This window comes from Cupressus sempervirens, chromosome 7, assembly GCF_028749045.1.
Source record: "Cupressus sempervirens isolate cs-2001-9-10 chromosome 7, ASM2874904v1, whole genome shotgun sequence".
Lineage (NCBI taxonomy): Eukaryota > Viridiplantae > Streptophyta > Pinopsida > Cupressales > Cupressaceae > Cupressus > Cupressus sempervirens.
Genome location: NC_143124.1, coordinates 930,047,559 through 930,069,893, shown reverse-complemented (window position 1 = coordinate 930,069,893; position 22,335 = coordinate 930,047,559). Strand labels below are relative to the sequence as shown.

General features: G+C 37.3%; 1 protein-coding gene across 1 annotated transcript; it reads right to left on the bottom strand.

Annotated features, from left to right (window-relative positions):
- Positions 1-6,505: 6,505 nt before the first annotated feature.
- Positions 6,506-21,164, bottom strand: LOC149550612 (lysophospholipid acyltransferase 1-like). Its single transcript, XM_089793602.1, has 6 exons — positions 20,917-21,164; positions 20,474-20,676; positions 19,987-20,130; positions 10,405-10,492; positions 9,821-10,296; positions 6,506-7,635 (listed from the first exon to the last, which is right to left on the bottom strand). Exons 4-6 carry the CDS (start codon positions 10,444-10,446, stop codon positions 6,708-6,710), a joined length of 1,446 nt encoding a protein of 481 aa, XP_089649728.1. The 5' UTR covers positions 10,447-10,492; positions 19,987-20,130; positions 20,474-20,676; positions 20,917-21,164; the 3' UTR covers positions 6,506-6,707.
- Between the last annotated feature and the right edge of the window lie 1,171 nt (positions 21,165-22,335).

The following is a 22,335-nucleotide window of genomic DNA, read 5'->3' as shown; positions in this document are numbered from 1 at the left end:
CTCGAAGTTGGACTGTCAAATCAAAACTGCATATGGCAAGGGGTCTGCTCAACAAAACACTGTTAAATTTGACATCCAAACGACTGTTGTGGCAATGCAATATGGCTTGCTAGTGACAGTCAGACGACCGTCAATTTTAAGAGAGTGAAATGCTAACGTCAGCGAAAAATGCACTCGTCCTGATGACGTGACAGGCCGTATGATGACTTGGTGTTGACTGTGTATACAGATAGGTGAGTTGACAATACGGATTATACGACGGTGCTTACGTCGCTGATGACGTCTGTGCAAACGTCTGGTGACTGGGTGTACGAAGGTGACATGGATCTGCCTACTTAACAGTTAAGGTGGTAGGCGACTGACAAGTCCGGAGTGACTGGGCAGGGAACGTGGCACACGTGGCAAACATGGTAGAAGGAAACTTGCCGTAGGCGATGTTGGCTTTGTCAGAGTTGGGGCCGTTGATGGGGGAGTTACCAGCAGTGGGAGTTTGGTCGTTGGTCGTCGTAGGTTTAAAGCCGGAGTTTTCAGAGTTACCGATGGGAGCATACCTTGTGGCCGGCGACGGAAGGAGTGTCGGCTTTTGTCGCCGACGAGTGGCTTTGGCTGCCGGCGGTGGTGTGGGATTAATCCCACATGCACTACACGAGATATATGTCTTGTTTAATAGCCACGTATGCCAAGAGGTATTTCAACTTGAAAGCTGCCTTTCTTTGATTCGCGAAGTGTTATGACTGTCGTGGGTTGGGTTTCGCTGGATTTGTAAATGCCTATCTTCGCCCCGTTGTATGAAGTGCCAGAAATAATGAATGAAACCACCAATTTGTTGGAAATTCTGCGGGTGTCGGGATTTGACCACCCAATTTCTACAATAAAAATTCTTCTCTACAAGCCTGATAAGCCAAAAATAAATAAATAATAATAATATGAAAATTGCAGAGAAATTCCAAAATTTGCAAAGTTGAAAATTAAATATAGATCTGAAAATAAATTACACATCTAAAATAGATCATACCAAATTCACAAATCAGGCCTTCGGGTGTTGGTTTGAAAATTTTTTTGCCTCAAATTTGACTATGGCCTAGAGTACACAAATTTATAGTCAAAATTCACTAAATCAACGCTTCGGACGCAATGGTGAGGTCCGCTTTGGCTCTAGACGCTCCCAATGACTATGATACTCTGGATCTGAATCGAGGTCCTCCAAGATGTGAAACAAAAATAGTCTCCAGTGGCTATGTGAAGAGAAGCTCCCTCAGCTCTGATACCATGTAAGAATTTGCCTTAGGGCAAAATCACCCAAGATCAAGAAGCTCAAGTACTAGCACAATATGGACCAATAAAGTATGATTAAAATAACAATATGAAATTGAATTGTGTACATACACACTAGAAGAGCCTATATATAAAGGCCTCTAGACTGACTAGGAGTCAACAAAATGATAAGACTCACAACTAAGCACATGTCCACTAAGAGTGGATTATCCTCTATTGAGCATAGAAGTTAGTGCGATGATGAGAGGATAAGTTTACATAGGTTTGTCACGTTAAAAGAGGTTGTAGACACCATGTGCTTTATTAGAGTGTGAACAATTGTGTTGTCTACGTGACAACTCAGATAAATATGCAAATTTCTATGTTGTAGACACCATGTGCTGAATTAGAGTCGCTAACTCTTCTGTTGTCAACATTTACAAAGGCCACTTGTCAAAATGGACAAAAGTGGGCTTCTGATTTTGCTGTTTACAACCTCCTTTTGGAGTTCAAATATGTTACTTAGCAAGGTAACTCAGATATTTAACAATATTGAAGTTTAATCAAGGCAATACAATGCAAAAAAGGACCTATTTTTAAAAGTGGTATTTTTGTTCACACAAGCCTATAATCTGATTATAGCTCTAGAAAGTAGACGAAAAAATATGCACTTTAAAAAAAAATGAAACCTAAAAATGTGTCCAGATGTGCCTGTACAGAGCGTTTGAAGTTGCAAAATGCAGGATTGGATAGGTACAGTGGCCAAAAACTGAAATTTTTAACAGATACATGCATTAAAATAAGAAAATAATAGCAACATTGAAAAGTTCAAGAAATTCTAAAGGAAAAAAAAAAAACAATTGCACCTGATTTGGAGTCCGAATGACTAAGATATGGCCTTCCAAAGTTGGACTTTCAAATCAAAACTACTATGGTGAGAGGTCTGCTCAGCAAAACATTATGTTAAATTTGACGTTCAAACGACCGTTGTAGCAGTGCAATCTGGCTTGCTAGTGACAGTCAGACAACCGTCAATTTTAAGATAGTGAAATGCTGACGTCAGTGAAAAATCCACTCGTCCTGATGACGTGGCAAGTCGTATGATGACTTGGTGCTGTGTACGAACTGGTGAGTTGGATGTACAGATTGTACGATGGTGCTTATGTCGTCGATGACATCACTGCAGACGTGTCTGGTGACTGGGCGTACGAAGGTGACGTAGATCTGCCTACTTGGCAGCTAAGGTGGTAGGCGGCTGACATGTTCGAAGTGACTGGGCGGACAACGTGGCACACGTGGTGAGCATGGCAGGAGGAAACTTACCGAAGGCAGTGTTGGCTTTGTCGGAGTTGGGGCTGCCGGTGGGGGAGTTACCAGCGGTGGGAGTTTGGTCACCGGTCGCCACAGGTTTAAAGCCGAAGTTTTCAAAGTTTCCGATGGGAGCATACACGGTGGTCAGCGACGGAAGGAAAGCCGGCTTTTGTCGTCGATGGGTGGCTTTGGCTGCTGACGGTGGTGTGGGATTAATCCCACATGCACTGCAGGAGATATATATGTCTTGTTTAATAGGGACGGACGTCGAGAGGTATTTCAACTTGAAAGTCGCCTTTCTTTAGTTCATGAAGTGTTATGACTGTTGTCGGTTGGGTTTCAATAGATTTGTAAATGCCTATCTTCATCGGGTTGTATGAAGCACCAGAAATAATGGATGAAACCACCAGTTTGTTGGAAATTCTGCGAGTGTCGGGATTTGACCACCCGATTCCTACAATAAAAATTCTTCTCTAGAAGCTTGATAGGCCAAAAAAAAATTCGAAAAAAAATCCGAAAATTGCAATGAGATTCCAAAATTTGCAAAGTCGGAAATTAAATACAGATCTGAAAATAAATTACATAGATCTAATAAAGATCATACCAAATTCGCAAATCGGGCCTTCGAGTGCCAATTTGCAAAAATTGTTACCTCAAATTTGACTATGGTCTAGGGTAGGCAAATTTATAGTCAAAATTCTCTGAATCAACGCTCCGAGCACAATGGTGAAGTCCGCTTTGACTCTAGATGCTTCCAATGACTGCGATACTCTGGACCTAAATCGAGGTCCTCCGAGAGGTGAAACAAAAATTGTCTCCAATGGCTATGTGAAGAGAAGCTCCCTCGGCTCTGATACTATATAAGAATTTGCCTTGGGGCAAAATCACCCAAGATCAAGAAGCTCAAGCACTAGCACAATATGGACCAATAAAGTATGATCAGAATAACAATATGAAATTGAATTGTGTACATACACACTAGAAGAGTCCATATATAAAGGCCTTTAGAGTGACTAGGAGTCAACAAAATGATAAGACTCACAACTAAGCACATGTCCACTAAGAGTGGATTATCCTCCATTGAGCACAGAAGTTAGTGCGATGATAAGAGGATAAGCTTACATAGGTGTGTCACGTAAAAAGATGTAGACACCATGTGCTTAATTAGAGTGCAAACAATTGTGTTGTTTACATGACAACTCAGATAAATATGCAAATTCTTGTGTCGTAGACACTATGTGCTAAATTAGAATTGCTAAATCTTGTGTTGTCAACAAGACAACTCATATGAGTACACATACTCCTAGGTGTCTAACTAATAAATAATAAAATAATGCATTAACTTAAGCAAACTTAAGTAAAGTGTAATAATAATTAATTATTTACACTAACAGAAAAAATAATAATAGATATAAAATTACTAATTACACTACTCATTAGGTGACCCAGTGACCTATTTTTATAATTAAAATGGGCCTACTTATGTAAGCGATAGAGAAATAATGATAACTAATATAAGAACAAAAGGAGGAAACCTTTAGGGGATTCTTTGAATAGAAGGAAAGGGCTTTATGTAAAACAAGAGAATGAGAATAATTGTAACTAAATCATAAATCCGCATTAGCCAAATACTAAGATAAAGCTAATAATCTCCAAAAATAAGTAAACGAAAAGGTTCATATATACAGATAGTATCAAATAGTTAACCACAAAAAGAGAAGATTTGGGTATCAGAAAGCTTTACAAATGAGAAAAGAAATAAAGATAAATGAAAGCAATGAGATGAAGCTATAAGAATATGCTAGAGATATTAGCAAAAAATAAAGTAAATCAAACAATGGGATGAATACTAGAGATAATAATATAATGAGATACAGATAATTTTGCAATCCAAATCATAATACTCTCCTCACCCTCATGATGCAACACTGGATGAAATCTGAAACATATGAAAAATACTATACACAAGTGAATCCAGAAGCACTTACATACAGCTTCATGATTGTGGAAAATACATGACTACTATTATAGTGTTTGTGTCAGGCTCCATGAACAACTGAAACTATAGCATATGTGATCCAAGATTTTATGTTTTGGTTCTCATCCTAGTGACTTACTCATTAATTGATTTACTCCTATTATCACTGCTTGAGTTCAGTTAACAGCACAAAATATAATAGGCTGTTGATGAGAGCATCGCCCAAATGATCATAACAATTGAAGAGTCATGCATCACTAATAGACCTGAAGTTAATATGCTGTACAGTTATATGGATCATAGCAAGTCAAATATAGGCCGACAGCTTAGAGAGAGAATTACTTCCCATCTACCCTTCATTGAATGCAAAAAAGAACTGCTCAGCAGCATAGTGCTGTCAGCACCAAGCTTTTAAATGTTGCTTACATTACATTGATATGTGTATATATGGACACCAAATCCAGTTCTGCACTGCACTCTTTACATATAAGGAATTCACCAGTGACCACAAAACACCAATCTTCCACCCAGCTATGTGGACACTACCTGAAATTTAGGAAATCATAAACCATATCTCCATACTGTGGCAATTCTCATGATTCTTTCAAATGAAATTGAGCCAACTACAATTCAAACTATAAAACATTTTATAAAGCATTAAGCATTCATGCAGTTTCTTATTAAATCCAAAAAGATAGTACTTACACATTCCAAAGGCGTTACTATATTGAAAGTATTTTATTTAATACAATTCTCATCAACAAAAGAAGCAACAACCCCTTTCAAAGATGCAGTCCCACCATACTCTGAAAATAATAAGAAAAATATCTGTGTACTAGGGTGACCCATTTAGAGCAGCAGTTGAAACACTTCATTGGTGAGCCTGCCATCAAGGTTCAAACCCCACTGGGCCATTGTGTTTACGGACTTTGTGCCTAGACTGAGAATCTTGAGCTCAGGTTTGAATTTCTAGGCAGCTTAAAAGGCTGCTGTTTACCAATCAAAAAATAATAATGTGTACTGAAACTTTTGGGAACTGTCAAATTTTCACTTACAGCCAAGCCACTAGCCTAGTAAAACCCAAAAAAATGATTTTTTATCTAATCAGAGAAATTCTTTATTGCTCGTAGCATTAAATGGTTGAACATATGTATCTCATGTTTCCATTATCCATACACCCCACATCTCACAAAAGTCATAGAACATCCAAAGCATTGGATTCACAAAATTCAATTTTAATAACCAATAACTCATTCTATTTCTTTGTTTTCAAGTTGACACGCAGATTAATTATATTACCATGGAACAACAAAAATGTAAATAATAACCTTTTACAGAAAACTAACATTATTACAAAGGCACTCCCAAAATAATAGTAGAAATCATAAAGCACAAGATATTAGCTTGTAAAGAGCATGTACATTTTAATTGTGCTTGCCTCCCACATTTGCTCTTGGATTTTTGTGAATATTGGAAAATTTAACATTTTTCCATGCATAGTCAAAAAAATGATAATAAAAATAATATCCATCTAGTGCTCAACAATCAAACAAAACAGCTATTTTTAGTAGGCTTATTCAGGTCCATGGCAGCAATTCTAGATGATTTATATAGTTAGTTCTTGGAAAATGTAAAGAATTTATGGTATAAGTGCGAGGCATTGTTCAACCATATTTTATCCCTACATGTTGCTAGAAGATTTGGTACACAACAGATCTCATTAATAAGGCAAATGGTCTTGCTTCCTACTTTCTTGGAGAGACATTTACACAAGTAGCATGGTAATTTACCACAAAATGAACTCCTGTAAGGCATGCGCAAACTCATTTACTGCTCAAAAAGAGAAAATACACCACTGAGTAAAAAAGACAGTCTTACATGAGACAATACCTATATCTAATGTCTTTTTTGGAAGCAAATCAGAGAGGGAGAGAGAGAGTGCATTATAATCAAGGCAATGAATTGTCTTAAAAAGTTAAGGAGGTAAACTCCATGCCATAAATGTTAATGACTGTAAATTTCACATGCCTTTTAATTAAAGGAAACAGATCCTGCATCATAAATTGTTGTGAGGCTCCATTATAATCTGATTTATTATGGATAATCTTCCACATACTGATTTCCCTTACCTCAAACCTCCAACGAGATAATCCAGAGTTACACGCTACTCTTTCTTTCTGAGTCTTGGCTTTGGTTTGAAAATAGATCCTAGAAGAATCAAAGCAATAGGTAATACTGTCCCTACATAGTGCACACTACTGTAAGAAGCCAATGTCTCATGTAGGCTCAGTACCAAGAAGCCAATGCATGCATAATTTAGCACTACTGCTGTGTAAACGATATTAATCAGGGTTAACATCCTCCTGCTTAAGACAGCCTTCTCTGGAAGTGCTTGTTGCCATCTATAGATAACTTTTGAACCAGAAATAAATAGAGCTGAGTGAACAAAGAATATAATATAACCTGCATACAGACCATGCCAAATAGCACTGACAATCTGCGTTGCAAGCAACTGAACTAATCCGGGTTTTTTTCCTTTCTGTATCAACCTTTCATAGACATAGTGCCGCAACCAAGTGCTAACTTGAATGTTCCATACAAGTGGCAATTCTGCAGCGCTTTTTGCAAACTCCACACCAAGAATGTCAACATTTTTTGCTCTGTCCCACTTTGATTTTGAGTCTGACCATCCAGTGAATCCTAGACCTGAGATAATCATGGAAGCCTCAGAGATGGACCAGATGAAGTAGTATTTCCATCGTGCAGTGAATCCACTCATGTACTGATAGCCTAACCTCTTCCAAAATCCCCATTCCTGTACATATATGGGTTCAGAGAAACGAGAAAGAGGAAAATGTGGACTCAAATACAGGTACACTCCCATGCACAATGAAGCTTGAACTAAAGCTCTCAGCATGCCACCATAAGGGGAGGGATGAGGTCTTTCATTTTGAGTACTCCATAACCCTTTATTTTCTGTCCAATCAAGGTAATCCTTTATCTCATAAACAGGTCCAGCAAAGTGAGTCCCACAGCATAGACAATAGCCCAGATACTCCAGAACTGAAGGGCACTTCAAAATCCTGTTTTTCCTGATTGTATATATGTCAACAACTAACAAATAATTATTAGACAACAGTTGCTTCATTCACTCTCAAATGGTACCATTTACAGATTAGTGTTAACAAAAAGGAGATTTCCAACAAGAGGTGTAAAGCCATGCATGTGTGTGCGTGTACAACTTAATATCCTCATGAAGGGGGGCGATATGAACCATCTGAATAAATTTCCTAGGAATTTTTATAGTAATTTGCAAGGAATCATGTCCCTTATGATGTAAAATTTATAACTCCCCTACCCAGATTTTGATAATTTGTGCATTACAACCTTATCATAGTGTTAATATAATAACACCTTGTAATCAAGAGGCATCATCAACATAACATCCACAAATCAGAGGAAATACAAGGCATGATTGTCAAATAATGAGAGATGTTATTACCAGTTAAAGGTCAGACACTGATACAAAGTCTGTATTTGGATTACAAAGGCGATGTTACTGCCAGATAGAGGCCGGGTGTTAGCTAAAAGTCTACTTTTGGAATTACGGGTTAAGTTAATACCAGACAGAACGATAATGCCAACAGAGAATCTGTTTTTTAATTATAAAGGGAGTATTGATATGAGATGGAAGAAAGATGCTAAAGACAAATCTGCTTATGAATTGTAAGGAGAATTTAGAACTAAATGAAGGGATGATGCTGATACAAAGTCAGCTTTTGAATTGTTAAGGGAATTTTAGTAATAGGTGGAGGGAGAAGGTGAATGTTAAGCCTGACTGTGGACTGCAAAAGAGGACGTTCATATTCAACCAAAAGAGGATAGCCAAACAAGTCCAATTTGGATTTCAGAGGAAATGTTAAAACAGGAAAGGGAGGATGCAATCACAAAGCCTGTTTAGGATTTACAAACAGAATAATTGTGCAGATTGAAAAAGGATGCTAAAAAAATTCTATTTTGGGATTGCAAAGGGTATGTTAAAACTTAACATAGAGCAGAGAGAAGATGACAACACAAGTCTTCTTGTGGGTTGCAAAGAGGATGCTAGAATTGGATCAAGGGAAGATGCTAACACATTGTCTGCTATTTGATGGCAAAAAAGATTTCCATGCTGGATAGGCAGATGCAATCACAAAGTCTTCCTGTGAATTGTAACTAGAATGTGATTATTGAATTGAGCGAAGATACTAATGCTCAATGTTCTATTTGAACACAAACGATGTTAGTGCCAAATAGAAGTGCAATGCAAATACAAAGTTTGCTTATGAATTGCAAAAAGGATGTTAGTGCCAAATAGAGAGGATGTGAACACGTCTATATGTGGATTGTATGGGGACGTTAGTAATGGATTGATCAGCACAAAGTATACTTTTAATTTTTAAACTGCAAAGGGGTGCTGAATCAACTGAAAGTGCTAAAACAAAAGTAAGGTTTTGGATTTCAAAGGGGTAAATAAGAATCAGAATAAGATTACAAAGCCTTCTTCTGGATTGCAATAGGATGTTAATATTTGGTCGAGGGATGCCACTAATTCTAATTGCACTATTGGATTGCAAAGGGGGTGATTATAGGACCAGAAAGAAGAAGGATGTATCAATTAAGTCTAAATGCAGATTGCATAGAGGATGTTAGTACTGAATTGATAAATGATGCTAACACAAAACATGTTGTTGTATTGTAAAAGAGATACTAGCACCTGATAGATGGTGGACACTACCACAAAGCATGCCTGTGCGTTGCAACAGGTTGCTAGCATTGAATAAAGGCAGAATGCAATTGCTAAATGCACAGATTGAAAAGGGAATGATAGTGACATGTGGAGGGTGGATGTGAACACACAGTCTTCTAGTGGATTGCAAAGAGGATGTTAGTATTGGATAAAGTAACAGAAAGTTTGCTTTTGGATTGCAAAGGGAATATTAGTCTCAGACAGATGGGATGCTAACACAAAGCCTGCTTTCAGATCACAAAGTTGCTTATAACCTAAAGGGCAATGCCTTATAACCCACCTCTCGCACAAAAGTTATCTAGTGCAGATCATGACTAACTTTTAAAGACGAGATTCTAAACTTCCCTACAAGATTACCCAAAAAAATTACAAAGGGGTCCCCATGCAGAAATATAACCAGAAGTCCCTCAGACCCCTTCATGGGGATCTACTCCTCAACAGTTGCAAATCCTGAAAGAAATTTTAAAAATATCAAAGAAACAGCATACCTGTTTTCCTTTGATAAGCCATCATCTTCTCCAGTTGACAACCCATCTTGGTAATTAAGAGCACAAGAAATGACTTTGAGAGTCAAGACCATGAGAGCGCCAGTTCCATCAATTCCTCCTTCCTTCCAAGCATCCCCACTCATATAATAAACATGGCAGCCAATGAGATAGGCAAAAGCACCAAAAAAAGTGATCTGACCACAGCGATGCCTGCACAACAACATGGAACCATAGCCCAATGCCATGGGCACCATGAAGTGCAGATTTGAAGAGTACCCAAATGACAAGTAAGACAGTAGGGCCCCAGTTAAAGCTGAATACAGATGCCTTCCTAGAGACCCAGGCATGAATTGACATCCCCAGCTCACTGGAATAGTGGCTAAGAAGCATAAAAGAAACCGCATAACTGGAACCGATTGCCCCAGTAGCGAGGCCATGCTTTCAATACTCATTTCCATTATCTCCAATTTCCACACCTAAAGTTAACTAAAAATCACAAAGTATTTAATTCTAAATACTATAATCTAGCACTTGCTACGTCCGAAGATGCAAGGACCATTCCAATAGTAAATTCAAGAGGATACCATCATCACCTTCTCCCTGTACTCAACCATCATCATTCCCATCCTTAATTCCTTCAAGGCTTTCCTAAGGCACTTTATTTTGTTACACCTAAAAAATAGGCACATGTAGATACAAAATAATTAGACCCCTAAAAATATGGGAACTACAAAATACCGTTCAATGTCATTATGTAAAGAAATGCATGAAATATCAAGTCATGTCAATATTTACAAATAGTACTCACCACAACACTTAAATAACTATAAATACATCTAGAAAATATGACAATGTCAATTAGTATTTTGACAATCAATTACATGCAAAAACCATTTACATTAACATTATATTTTCTACTAGTAATGTGGAAAATAAAAACCAACAGCTAACAAAAAAATGTCAAACTAACTTAAATTTTTCAAAAAGCCTTTGATGGGCCCTATAACTGCTCACCAATTCTTCTAGACTTGACAATAATGATCAAGTAGCAAGCATCTCAGAATGATTTGGCATTTATACATCCTGAAATGCCTAAAGTTGTGTATACATCCTGAGTCTTGGTTAGACTAAAATCATACTGAGTTCCAAAATTTCACAAGAAGAAAAATAACCATTTCAAAAACTTACAAGTCACTGACGTACTATAAACTAAATCTCCTTCAAGCATGCTATTGGAGGAACAGTTAGAACAGCTTCAAATCAAGATTAACAATTTCAATAATTCTCTAAATTTCAAGAGTAATTTATTCCTTTTTATTATTTCTCAGAATAAATCTTATACAAGAATACATTACTTTTCTTATAGTCCATAGTCAATGATTCCAAGGATATGATGAAGCTATTAATTTAGTCATAAATGTATCGAGCATGAAACTTGAAAACATAGACTAAAGTAATTTAATTCTAAGAAAATGTTTATCCAACTTACATATCACGATCTGTGTACAAAAATCAAATTAAGCCTTGTGGTCCCATGGGGCAGCAATTTTATGTGCAAATCAATAACTACAATAGTATTTTGCAAACAAAAATAAAAAATTAACTTATGTGGTGTTGCTTCAAACTCTCAATAACCCACCACTAGCTGAAACTGAAATTATTCTTTATTAAGCAATCACTTACTCATTTTTTAGTTATATTATTTGCAGTTTTCAAATGCAACTGGTTGCACATTAAAGTATTTAGAATATTTATACTAATTATATAATATTTGAGTTTGTCCACAAAGCAATCAAATTAAATTATGGGCGAGGCATACCAGAATGTTTTTATGCAAATAAATTAATTTAAATTAATTTGAGTACAGCAAAGAATCAAGAAACACAAAAAAATGGACTATAAAAAATTAATTGCAAACGAATTCCTAAAAGTTTTTTTCTCAAAAAACCACCATTAAATAAAAACCATTGAACACCGAGAACACCCTGCAGCGCAAAAGTAAGTTGCGAGCCTCTCATCTGGGAGGTTTTGGGTTTGAGTTTACTCAAGCCCCATGTTGATATCGGCTCCAACCCAATATCTATCAAAAACAAATGTTGACCCCAATTTTCAATGATTTTTTCATGATTAATCATGTTTTAGTCATTACATAAAATCCCACCAACATCCATAACTTGAAAAACCCATAATTGATCATATATTAAGATCGCACAACATATCAAGGGCAGAACTGGAAAGGCAAGTTGTCAAGAGGCAAAAAAAGGGGATAAATTTCAACTACCCTCCCATAATGGTCATTCATCAACTACCCTGCAGAAGACTGTACATGTCTTGTCGTTATAAACCCTTCAAAACATTATGTTGTAACTGAGACCCTCCCAAGATCTGTATAATGTCAATGACCAAGAGTAGCCAAAAAAAGAGAGAAGGTTGTGCCATTCTTCAGAATGGTCTGAAAAGAGACAAGAGCATGTCACTGACTCCGAAACTAAGATAAGTATGCCACTGTCCCTCCCAAAATATTCGAAACCTCTGACCAGAGATCATCACAAAACATCCAACCTAACGTTACATAACAAAATTGTCCTTCCCTATAGATAGAGACACAAACTAAGAAAAGCTACCACAATTTTGAGGCAAAACCGACAAACCCTCCAAACTACTGCAGATGAGCAAGATGGCCCAATACAATCTGCAAGATACCATTAAATGAAGTTAACAAAGCATCGTTTTTTAGGGAAAATGGCAAAACCCCAAAAACAAGAATCCCTGAACAAAAATCGCACATGATTGTAACAAATTATAGAAACCAGAAACCAAAGAGCCCTTCCAAACTACAAAAGCCCTGACCAGGGTATACAAGAGCAAACCCTTAATATTCTAAGAAAAATTATAAACTCTCCCAAAAAATTTTAAGACAAAAGTTATAAAAGCCCCACTGACTCGTTTTGATACCGTGAAACCCTGAATTTTGTAGTAAATCCCTAGCTTGGGTTTGAAGCAGACTACCAAACAAATTGCCCAAAACTTCTCACTACTGCCATACCATCAGTCTTTTGATAAACAGAATAATTGTATGAACGAGTCACACAAATAAATAGAGTTTACAAACACTATAAAATCATTAACTAAAAAGCGAAGTCATCTAAATAAAGACGATGTCAAAAAATAGAACAAATTAAGACAATTCAAAAATAGAGCCAAAATGACCATTAAAACGTTCTGAAATAACAAACTAAATATAGCAAGAACCTAGGATAGTAAAAATATTCTAATAATCCAAGCTAGCTACCAAAAACCCATTGAGAACAAGACTTCTGTTCAAGGTATTGTATTACCTTCAGTTCTCCAGATGCAATGATTTAATGGTTCTCATTAGACTAGGCCAATTCCACACCTAGAAGGTAACAAAGCCAGCAAACCAAACTAGAATGGAAGCAATTGCTAAAAGTATGGTTGATTTCCAAGTTGCAGAGATCAAAATAAATCAGCTTTGAAGTTGAAGATAGTTCATCACATCCAAATATATATAGCAGTAGGTAAGTTCACTTACCTGGTGCTTGAAATAGCTACTCCTCCACTAAAATGCATATATTAGTTCTGGGGCTCTTGGAGATACTGAAGATGGACTAATAGGAATCTTTCTTCTTTAATGCAACGAATGAGTTATACAAGTTTGGACACAAGTTTCACACTTTTTAAATAATGAGGAGAATTCCAAGACCTGACCATTAATGGTTGTGTAGGTGCCAAAATATAGAAGACTGGAAAGTAAAAATGTTACAAATATAAAGTGTTAGAGTTGATTACTTCTTAATTAGAGCTCATGAGTCAAGATAAGGTTGAAGAAGCTAAGGCTTAAATACATTACCTATATTAGATGATGCCAACACCAAGAAGAAACAATGCCATGAAAAATTCTATGATGAAAAAAAGCCAAAACCTTCAAAAGGTGCATTAAAGAAGATTACAGAAGACTCCTTGTGTGCTTTGCAATGGAAAATAGCACTAGCAAAAGAAATCTGGGTGATTGGAGATTGGAGATTCCAACAGACAAATGCCAAACAGTGGAATTTTTTTTGTATGCACAAGACTGAAATAAGGTTTTTGAGAGAGAGTTCTTTGCAGTAACATGAACCTGATATTTTAAGGATAGACCAGCCAGATACAATCATGCCTAGAATTGCTTCTAAAAGGATGTAGAATCATTGCATTAATGCAAAAACATACATCCTTGCTCTATTTGTCTGTGGGAAGATGATACTCTAAAATGTACCATAGACACATGGTTTCAGAAAAGAAAGTAACAATATAAAAAACATGATTTTTTTCCTTCTCTCTTATTCATCTTGATGAAGGATCACATAGTGCAATCCGAAACATTGATGCTAAAAAAATTCTCACAGTTGAAGCCAAAAGCAGCAAAAGCATACATCCGTGCTCTATTTGTCTGTGGGAAGATGATACTCTAAAATATAGCATAGACACATGGTTTCAGAAAAGAATGTAACAATATCAAAAACATGATTCTTTTCCTTATCTCTCTTATTCATCCTAATGAAGGATCAAGAGTGCGATCCAAAACGTTTGATGCTAAAAAATCACGGACGTGGCTATCCTCCCTACAAATTGCACCATTGACTAAATTTCAAAAAAACAAAAACACAATAATTTTTTAAAAAATTTTCAGCATTTGATCTTCATGATCTATATATTTTGTGGTCGAAAACAGCAAAATTTTCGAGAAAATTTCACCGTGTTTTCGCGAATCTGAAAAAGAATCATGTTTAACTTTTTTTTTGTCTTTGGTGCATTTTGTCTAGAGATTAGCCAGCACCAAAAAACTCCCACAGTTGAAGCCAGAAGCAGTGCTTACAATGTTGGTATCTAATTTTACCACTGAGTCCTGATCAACCAACCATGTAAATGGATGTACTTGTCTGAAAACTAAGGTGTTTGGCACATATTCCTTGCCTTGTGATGTTTTGGTCTCTAAAGAACAAAAGCCAATATAATGGTACAAACTGTCAAGTACAATATATAAGGTTTGTGAGAAAGAAGTAACAAGTCCATTATATGCAGATCATCCCATCTCGATTAATCACAAACCATATCATTGGTAAAAAACGGTCAAGAAATTCTGGTGCACTTTGAAACTAACCATTTAGGTCAAGTCAAAATGGCATCACTCGGCAAGACAAGGAAATATATTTGGGTCAACGTTAAACAGTTCAAGGGCATTTTAAAACGTAGACTTGCTCTCTTGAAAGGGTCACATGAAAAGCAGAAACACAAGCAGAGATTGCATAAACCAGAGAAAAAACAAAAAGATGTTGTCAAAATGTACCCCCCTCCACACTTAGATGGTGACAGTCATTTGCGTGGTAGCAGCAACTTTGTTGATTCTGTCACTTACAGCCCTACCTCCACACCTCTTGCATGGTGCCCAAATCTTTATGTGCAAGAACTATTGAGGGCCAAGAGGAGGTTGGAACTCCTAGAGGCTAAGGAACAAGAAAGTTATCGTAATATGCAGGTGTTAATTGCAGCAAATAAAACTCTTGCAGATAATAACAACATTTTAAAAGCTCAAATCTCAACGCTGTAAGAAACACTTTTAGCAGGGAAGCTTGAATGGCAGAACATGAAGGATGAATGGAAAAATCTAAATGCTACATTGGAAACAAACAAGGTCACAACAAATATCGAGTCATCTCATTATAAGGAGGGACCGATTTTTCACACTAATTCGTTGGGAAAGGCAGGGGTTGAAGAGGAGAGGAGAACTTTTTCAGAAGTCACCAAAACTTGGGACAAAAACAGCAAACACCTTGATATGGCAAGAGAAGAGGCAAAGATTCATGTGAACACACAAGACGGAGAGGTCAAGGAAAGGCAGCGTAGGGCATCCAATATAATTATCAAAGGGATAAAAGGTTATGGGGAAGGCGAACACACCCTCAACTTAACGAGGGATTTCCTACAAGATGTGTTGTTGTGGCAAGGACAAATCTGTCAAGCTTGGAGGGTTGGCAAACCACAAGCTGAGAGAAATAGGCCAATCAAGGTAGTCATGCCCAGCATGAGCGACAAACAAAATTTACTTAACAAAAAACAGCTCTTGAGGGGTTCTCGCTTTGTTATAGAGGAGGATTTAACCATGAGACAGCAAGTAGAAAGAAGAATGGAAATGGAAAAAATCAGAACAGCTAGAAATGAAGGCAAACGAGCTTGGATGTTCAAGGAAAAAGCAATTATTGCTCATTTTGGCTACCGCTCCAATGAAGGGCAGCAAGAAGGCAACAAAGGTGTGACAACAAACACATTAGCATGCAGCGATACAACAAGATCAGCAATCACGCTTAGCGATAATAACTCAACTTCAAGTCTTTCACATCAAAACAAATAGCAATCAAACTTAACCCAGGCGTCCTTAAGTTTAGTTTGTTGGAATTGCAGAGGTTATCCATGGAGATGTGGGCCTGGGTTAGGACCTATTGCGGAAGGCAAAGACATTATTTGTCTCATAGAGACACATGGGCATGAGGGATGTAAGACCCCATTGTTTGAAGGCTACTAGAAGATGGCAGTGTGGAATGAGGTAGTGGGAAATGGTAAAGGTTATGGAGGTATAATGGTTCTAGTAAAAGAAAGGGAAGGTCGTGCCATTCAGTTGGAAAAGACTGCTTCTAATAAACAATTCATATGGCTCAAAATTGTGGAAAATAACACTCTTATCAAGATTGCAGCCTGTTACTTTGCTCCACAAGTATCTAAAACTTATAAAAAGTGTGGCTTAGATCACAATGACCCCTATGCTGCATTAAAGAAAGATGTTTCTATTTTTTCGCAGCATGGGGATGTTCTTCTTGTTGGAGATTTCAATGCTAGGACAGCAAATTGGCAAGCAAGTATTTTCAGCTCCAAAGTAAATGATAACCCTATTTGGCTCACAGAAGAAAGAAATCATCAACGGGAAAGAATATCCAAAGATGCTAAAGGTTGCAATCATTTTGGGGAAGAATTGATCACTCTATGTGGCACATTTGATCTCATAATTTGTAATGGTTTGGCTAGATGGGCTAAGTCAGGCACTTTCACTTGCAACACATACAACGGGGCAAGTGTGGTAGATTATGTAATTTGTTCGCAGAATTTGTATGAAAATATTGAAGAAGTTGCAATTGGAGAACACATTTGGGATCTCAAATCAAATCATAGACCGCTGTACGTAAATTTGTATTGGGCAAAGGATAGGCGGATTGGAGCAAAAACCCAAGGCCCTCAATACCCCCGTTCTCAAGGCAGAATTTTGTTAACTTCAGAAAACAGTAACACTTTCAGAACTACTCTTGAGGAACTTTGTATGGGACACCTTATGTATAAACATGGTGTTAACAGTTATGATTTATCAAATTTGATTCATGAAGCTCTTTCAAAATGCAAGAGAGCAAAAAATAGAAAATCTGAAACTAATTGTTTTCCAGCCAATGCTTGGTTTGATAAGGAATGCAAGAGGGCTAGAAGAAACCTAAGGGAGTCAAATAAAACAAACCTTGACATTAAGGCCTACAAACAGATCCTAAAGAAGAAAAAAACTGATTTTATGTTCACAGGGAGAGAGGAGTTAATTTTCTTGGGCAGAAATAACCCCAAACGTTTTTGGAAAGAACTCCAACCAAGGAGAAAACAAACTAAAAATAATAATATTACTGCCACCCAATGGTTTGAATATGCTAAGAAACTTTACGAACAAGAGGGTGGAGTGGGACAGCCACCTTTGGTCAATGATGATACAAATCTTTTCACTGTGCAAGAGATAGAGGCAGGGATTAAGAAGTTAGGTGGAGGTAAAGCAAAAGACCTTGTTGCGCTCCAAGCAGAATATCTGAAGTGGGGTATGAAAACTCTTGCACTGCACATCACTGAAATTTTCAACAAAATTTGCCAAGTAGGGTTTCCGAAAGATTGGACAATCAGCCTTGCAATACCACTTTTTAAGAGTGGTGATGTTAACAATCCCTCCAACTACAGGACTATAATGATCAATCCCCTCTTTGCTAAACTTTTTGGCAGCATGATAGAAACTAGGATCAGCAAATGGGCAGAAGAAAACCATAAACGTGCTAAAGGGCAAGCTGGTTTTAGGCCAAAGCACTCGACAGTGGATCACTGTGTCACTTTGAGACACATTATTGAAAAAGAATGGGAAAAAAAAGAAGAGGTATTTTGTTGCTTTGTCGACTTTAAAAAGGCTTTTGACACCGTCCCGAGAGACAAGCTTTGGTTTAGGATGGAAGAATTGGGGATTTCTATGCATCTCAGAGTTGTTGTTCATAGGATGTACGAAGAGGTGAAAGTTAAAATCAGAACTTCAGATGGCATTTCAGAATGTTTTAGGAGCGATATCGGGGTCAAACAGGGCTGCCCTTTATCTCCTACTTTGTTTGGTTTATATATTGACAAACTGGAAGAGTGGTTAAACATGCAAAAGGGTGAAGGCATTCAGCTAGGTGAATTTGTTATAAAGCTGCTCCTATATGCGGACGATCTCATTTTAATTGCCAAATCTGCCTATGGTTTGCAAGATCATCTATCTTCTCTTGAGCGCTTTTGCAAAATGGTGGGGATGCAGGTCAATATCAGCAAGACTAAGGTTATGATTTTTTCTAATAGTAAAAAACAACACCAACAAGAATTTTATTACAATGGAAGTGTTCTTGAAGAAGTTGCAGAGTATAAATACCTTGGCATCGATTTCAACAAAAAACTAAGCTGGTCTAGCTGCAAATATAAAAGAATATTAGGTGGTGGAAGGCTTTTTATGCTCTTCAGAATAGGTGCCGTGAAGCAGAGTTGTGGGATTGGAAAACTATTCAAACCTTGTTCGGTCTTCTTGTGCTGCCAATTGTTCTTTACAGGTGTGAATTATGGGCCAGCAACACTACTATAGCACAATGGAAACAAATCGAAGGAATCCAAAAGCGCTTGATCACAAGCAAGTTTAAAATCAAAAGCACTGTTCCATATGATATCATGCTAAGTGAAATGGGGGCTGCTCCTATTGAGGCACTTGCTATGGTTCGCCTTCTAAGTTATCTAAAAAGAATCGAAAAAAATGGAAGAGGATAGATGGCCTAAAGTGGTCTTTAGTGACACAATATGTCAGCGAAAAAGGACATGGATGCAACAAAACATCAAATGGATGAGTAAATGGAATATTCAATTCAATATGTGCCCCACAAATAATAAAAAAATAAAGGTCTTTGTCATGGAGAAATTCTACAAGAGAAATTGGAGAAGTGAGATCGGAAAGAAGAAATTATATTATATAAATGAGTTCAACCCCGCTTGTGATCAACTCCAAAAAGCATACATAGGAGCCAATATTTCTTGGAGGGCTAAAATTCTTATTGCTCAGCTGAAAACCAACTCTCACCAACTTCGTTGTGAGACCGGACGCTGGAAGAGGCCAAAGGAGGCTTGGGAAGAAAGAATTTGCAGATTCTGCAATTCTGGGAAAGTGGAAACTGAACAGCACTTTATTTTAGAATGTGAAGCCTACAAGAGTAGTAGAGATAAATTTGCGGACACTATATGTGACAGTTCTTGACATAACCTATTCAACGAAGAGTACATTGAGCAATTGGGTGGACTCATCATCATCCTACACAAGCAACGAACATTGTTACTTAAGTCTGCTTGAGTTGTTTTGCTGTCCCATAGGCTATTTTTAGCCTCGTGGACGTTAAAATTTTATCTATCTATCTATCTATCACTGTGTGAAAATAGAAATAGCTCTGACATCCATTGTAAATCAAGCATCAATAGCAGCTGGCATTCAAACATAATAATTCTGTCGGAAATATTTTTACGAAAATAACCTCAAGAACAAGGAAAAACAAAATATAAAAATAAAATTAAAACCACCAAATAAATGTAAAACTCATTTCATCATGTAACTAATAAATCTACCATTGAGCATTACAATAATAGCATATTTGAAAACACCAATAGATGAAACCACAGAGCCAATACCTTCATTTAATAGATAACAACAAAATATTTTTAGAAAGAAATAAAAACATGACAACAAAATGATCCGGCCGCGTAAATATTGCAAAAGTGAAAAAAAAACCTTACTGAAACCTTGCCTAGTGACTTACCTCGAGATTATGCACAAAATGCGCTCCGCTGTCAACGACGCCAACGAAAAATTAGGGCAAAGTTTGCAAGAAAATTAAATTGCGTCGTGCTGTCAACGATGCCAATGAGTAATTCGGATAGTGCAGGAAAAATATTACGAAACCCTACCAATGCAGAAACATTTTTAAAATGAGACTAACCAAAATCAATCTTCCTAGAGCTGCTGCTTCAATATATTCACAAAAAATGATAAGAGAACATAAAAACAGAGGCTTTAGAATACTAGATTCTCGAGTTCCAAACAAGTCTTGTTGCAGCCTTTTAAACGAAAATATTGGATGCGGATTAAAATTTGTTTTCAGGCGTAAAATGAGGAATGTTTCAACTGCCTGACGTTAATCTTCCCAGGTGAAAATTGCTACAAAATATAGCCGATTGGCTTAAAAAAAACTGTCACAGATATTTAAAAAGATTTAACTGCTTCAAAAGTCAAGATGTGACTCAAACCTGTGTCGGGCCACAATATTCCGAATAACTTGTGGCTGAACAATCACCTGCTTCCTATAATTTATCGTTGAACCGCAGAACCAAGTGAAACAACTCCAATCAAATCCCCGACGTATAATCTATTGCATATGTATATAAGAACTCCTTTTTAGTTGTTTAAAATATCCGTCACTCCTGAATCCTGATCATTTATTGGTTCCAACCTGTACCAACAACAATGAGCTTCTGTTAAACCATAAAAAAAAAAGCTTCTATCAATCGTTACTATTTGAGGTTAGTTCAACGAATGCGCTGATGATCTGACTCAATGCATAATTTATTCTGCACGGCTATTTTAAAAAACTTATGTACTAATTTAGCCCTGAACCACAGAACCCGGATATAAACTATCCAATTTGAGATGATTTATACAACACTCAAACGTCTGGGTAGAAAGCGCTTACCCTCATCACTTTAGAACATTCCCAAATCAAAATGCACGAACCAATTAACAGACCAAATCATTGATTCACTCATTGAAGGATGCTTTGCCACTGTAGATCAAAATTGAATGCAAATCAGAGGTCAACAAAAACATCACATCCCTTAAACGATCATATTAACTGCGGTTGGAAAACTGCTTCAACTACGTTACGCCAGCAATCACCAACTTCTGCCTTGGTCAGAAGAACTTTATTTTTTTTTATGAAGTAAAATATACCTCGCTCTAGTTTTATTTTATAAGGACAAAATAACTTTGGATGCACTTCTCAAAACTTCGTAACCTACAACAGCAATTGAGGGCCGGTTTGAAAATGAAATGAAAGATTTTTTTAATGACGTTCACAAGATCATCTAATCTAGTTCGATTCAATTCTTTTGTAGTTCGAATCTAGGAAACCTTTGAAGGTATCCCAATTAGGGTTTATGACAAAATGGTAGGAATTAAACGTTTAAACCCTAGCTAGGGCTCAAACAAAAGGAAGGAAGGAACTCTTGAAGGTAGGGCCGACAACAGCGACAATCAGTGCAGGGGCAGATTTGGTTTGGTCGGCAGTTTTGGCAACCAGTGGGCCCAGTCATCCAGTGCTAAAAGCTTTACTATTACTAGTGAGTCCATATTTGCGGGCTTCCAGAGGTAGATCCCAGGTACGCCTTTTCCCTTATTCTTACCTCTTACATTTCAATCTGCACCTATTCAGGCTTCCTGTATTACTTCTCCTGGCTTTGGTAAATTTACAACGGTAAAACTACATAAAGAATCTATATCAAGGCACCAGTGGGTACGATATGGTCCCCATGGAAGGAACAAATGAGGAAATCATAGAAACACCTGCAGAGAAGATACTTGTACAAGTATCATTGATTGATCAACCAAAGATAATAGAGGCACAGCCAGAACTAGGTGGGTCCACCTTGCAAAACACAAGATCTGTCAGTAACAGGGTGGCAGAGAATTTGATAGTCAGGGCACCTGTAACAGCAGAACAACAAACTAATCTGGGAGAAGCTACGAAACACAATGACATCTCTGGTAACAGTGGCTTGGTCCTGACATACGGGGATAGTTTAATGCACAGCAGCATCATCAAGTGGAATCAAGGGAGCTTCCTCATTCTTCCAGGACCCTCAGCCGGACACGCGAGTTCATTCAATCTTGGAGGGACAAATGGTAATTTACCCACAAACACTTTGGGCTTCTCACAAGCCAGTGGAACACCCACAGGAGGAAACTACACCTATGTGAATGCCAAGCAATATAAAAGAATAATTAGGCAGAGAAAGATATGAAAGTTTAAAAATGCAAAAAGAGGGAAGTTAGCAGCTTTACTTCCAAAACCGATTCCACATGCCTCAAATAGCTCAAGGGAGGGAGAAATAAA

Excerpts from the sequence above, each read along its gene's own strand:
- LOC149550612 (XM_089793602.1), bottom strand. The coding sequence starts at position 10,446 with ATGGGAATGATGATGGTTGAGTACAGGGAGAAGGTGATGATG. Across the intron at positions 10,297-10,404 it reads ACAGGGAGAAGGTGATGATG|GTGTGGAAATTGGAGATAAT; the intron begins GTATCCTCTTGA and ends AGTTAACTTTAG. Across the intron at positions 7,636-9,820 it reads GGCTTATCAAAGGAAAACAG|GAAAAACAGGATTTTGAAGT; the intron begins GTATGCTGTTTC and ends ATATACAATCAG.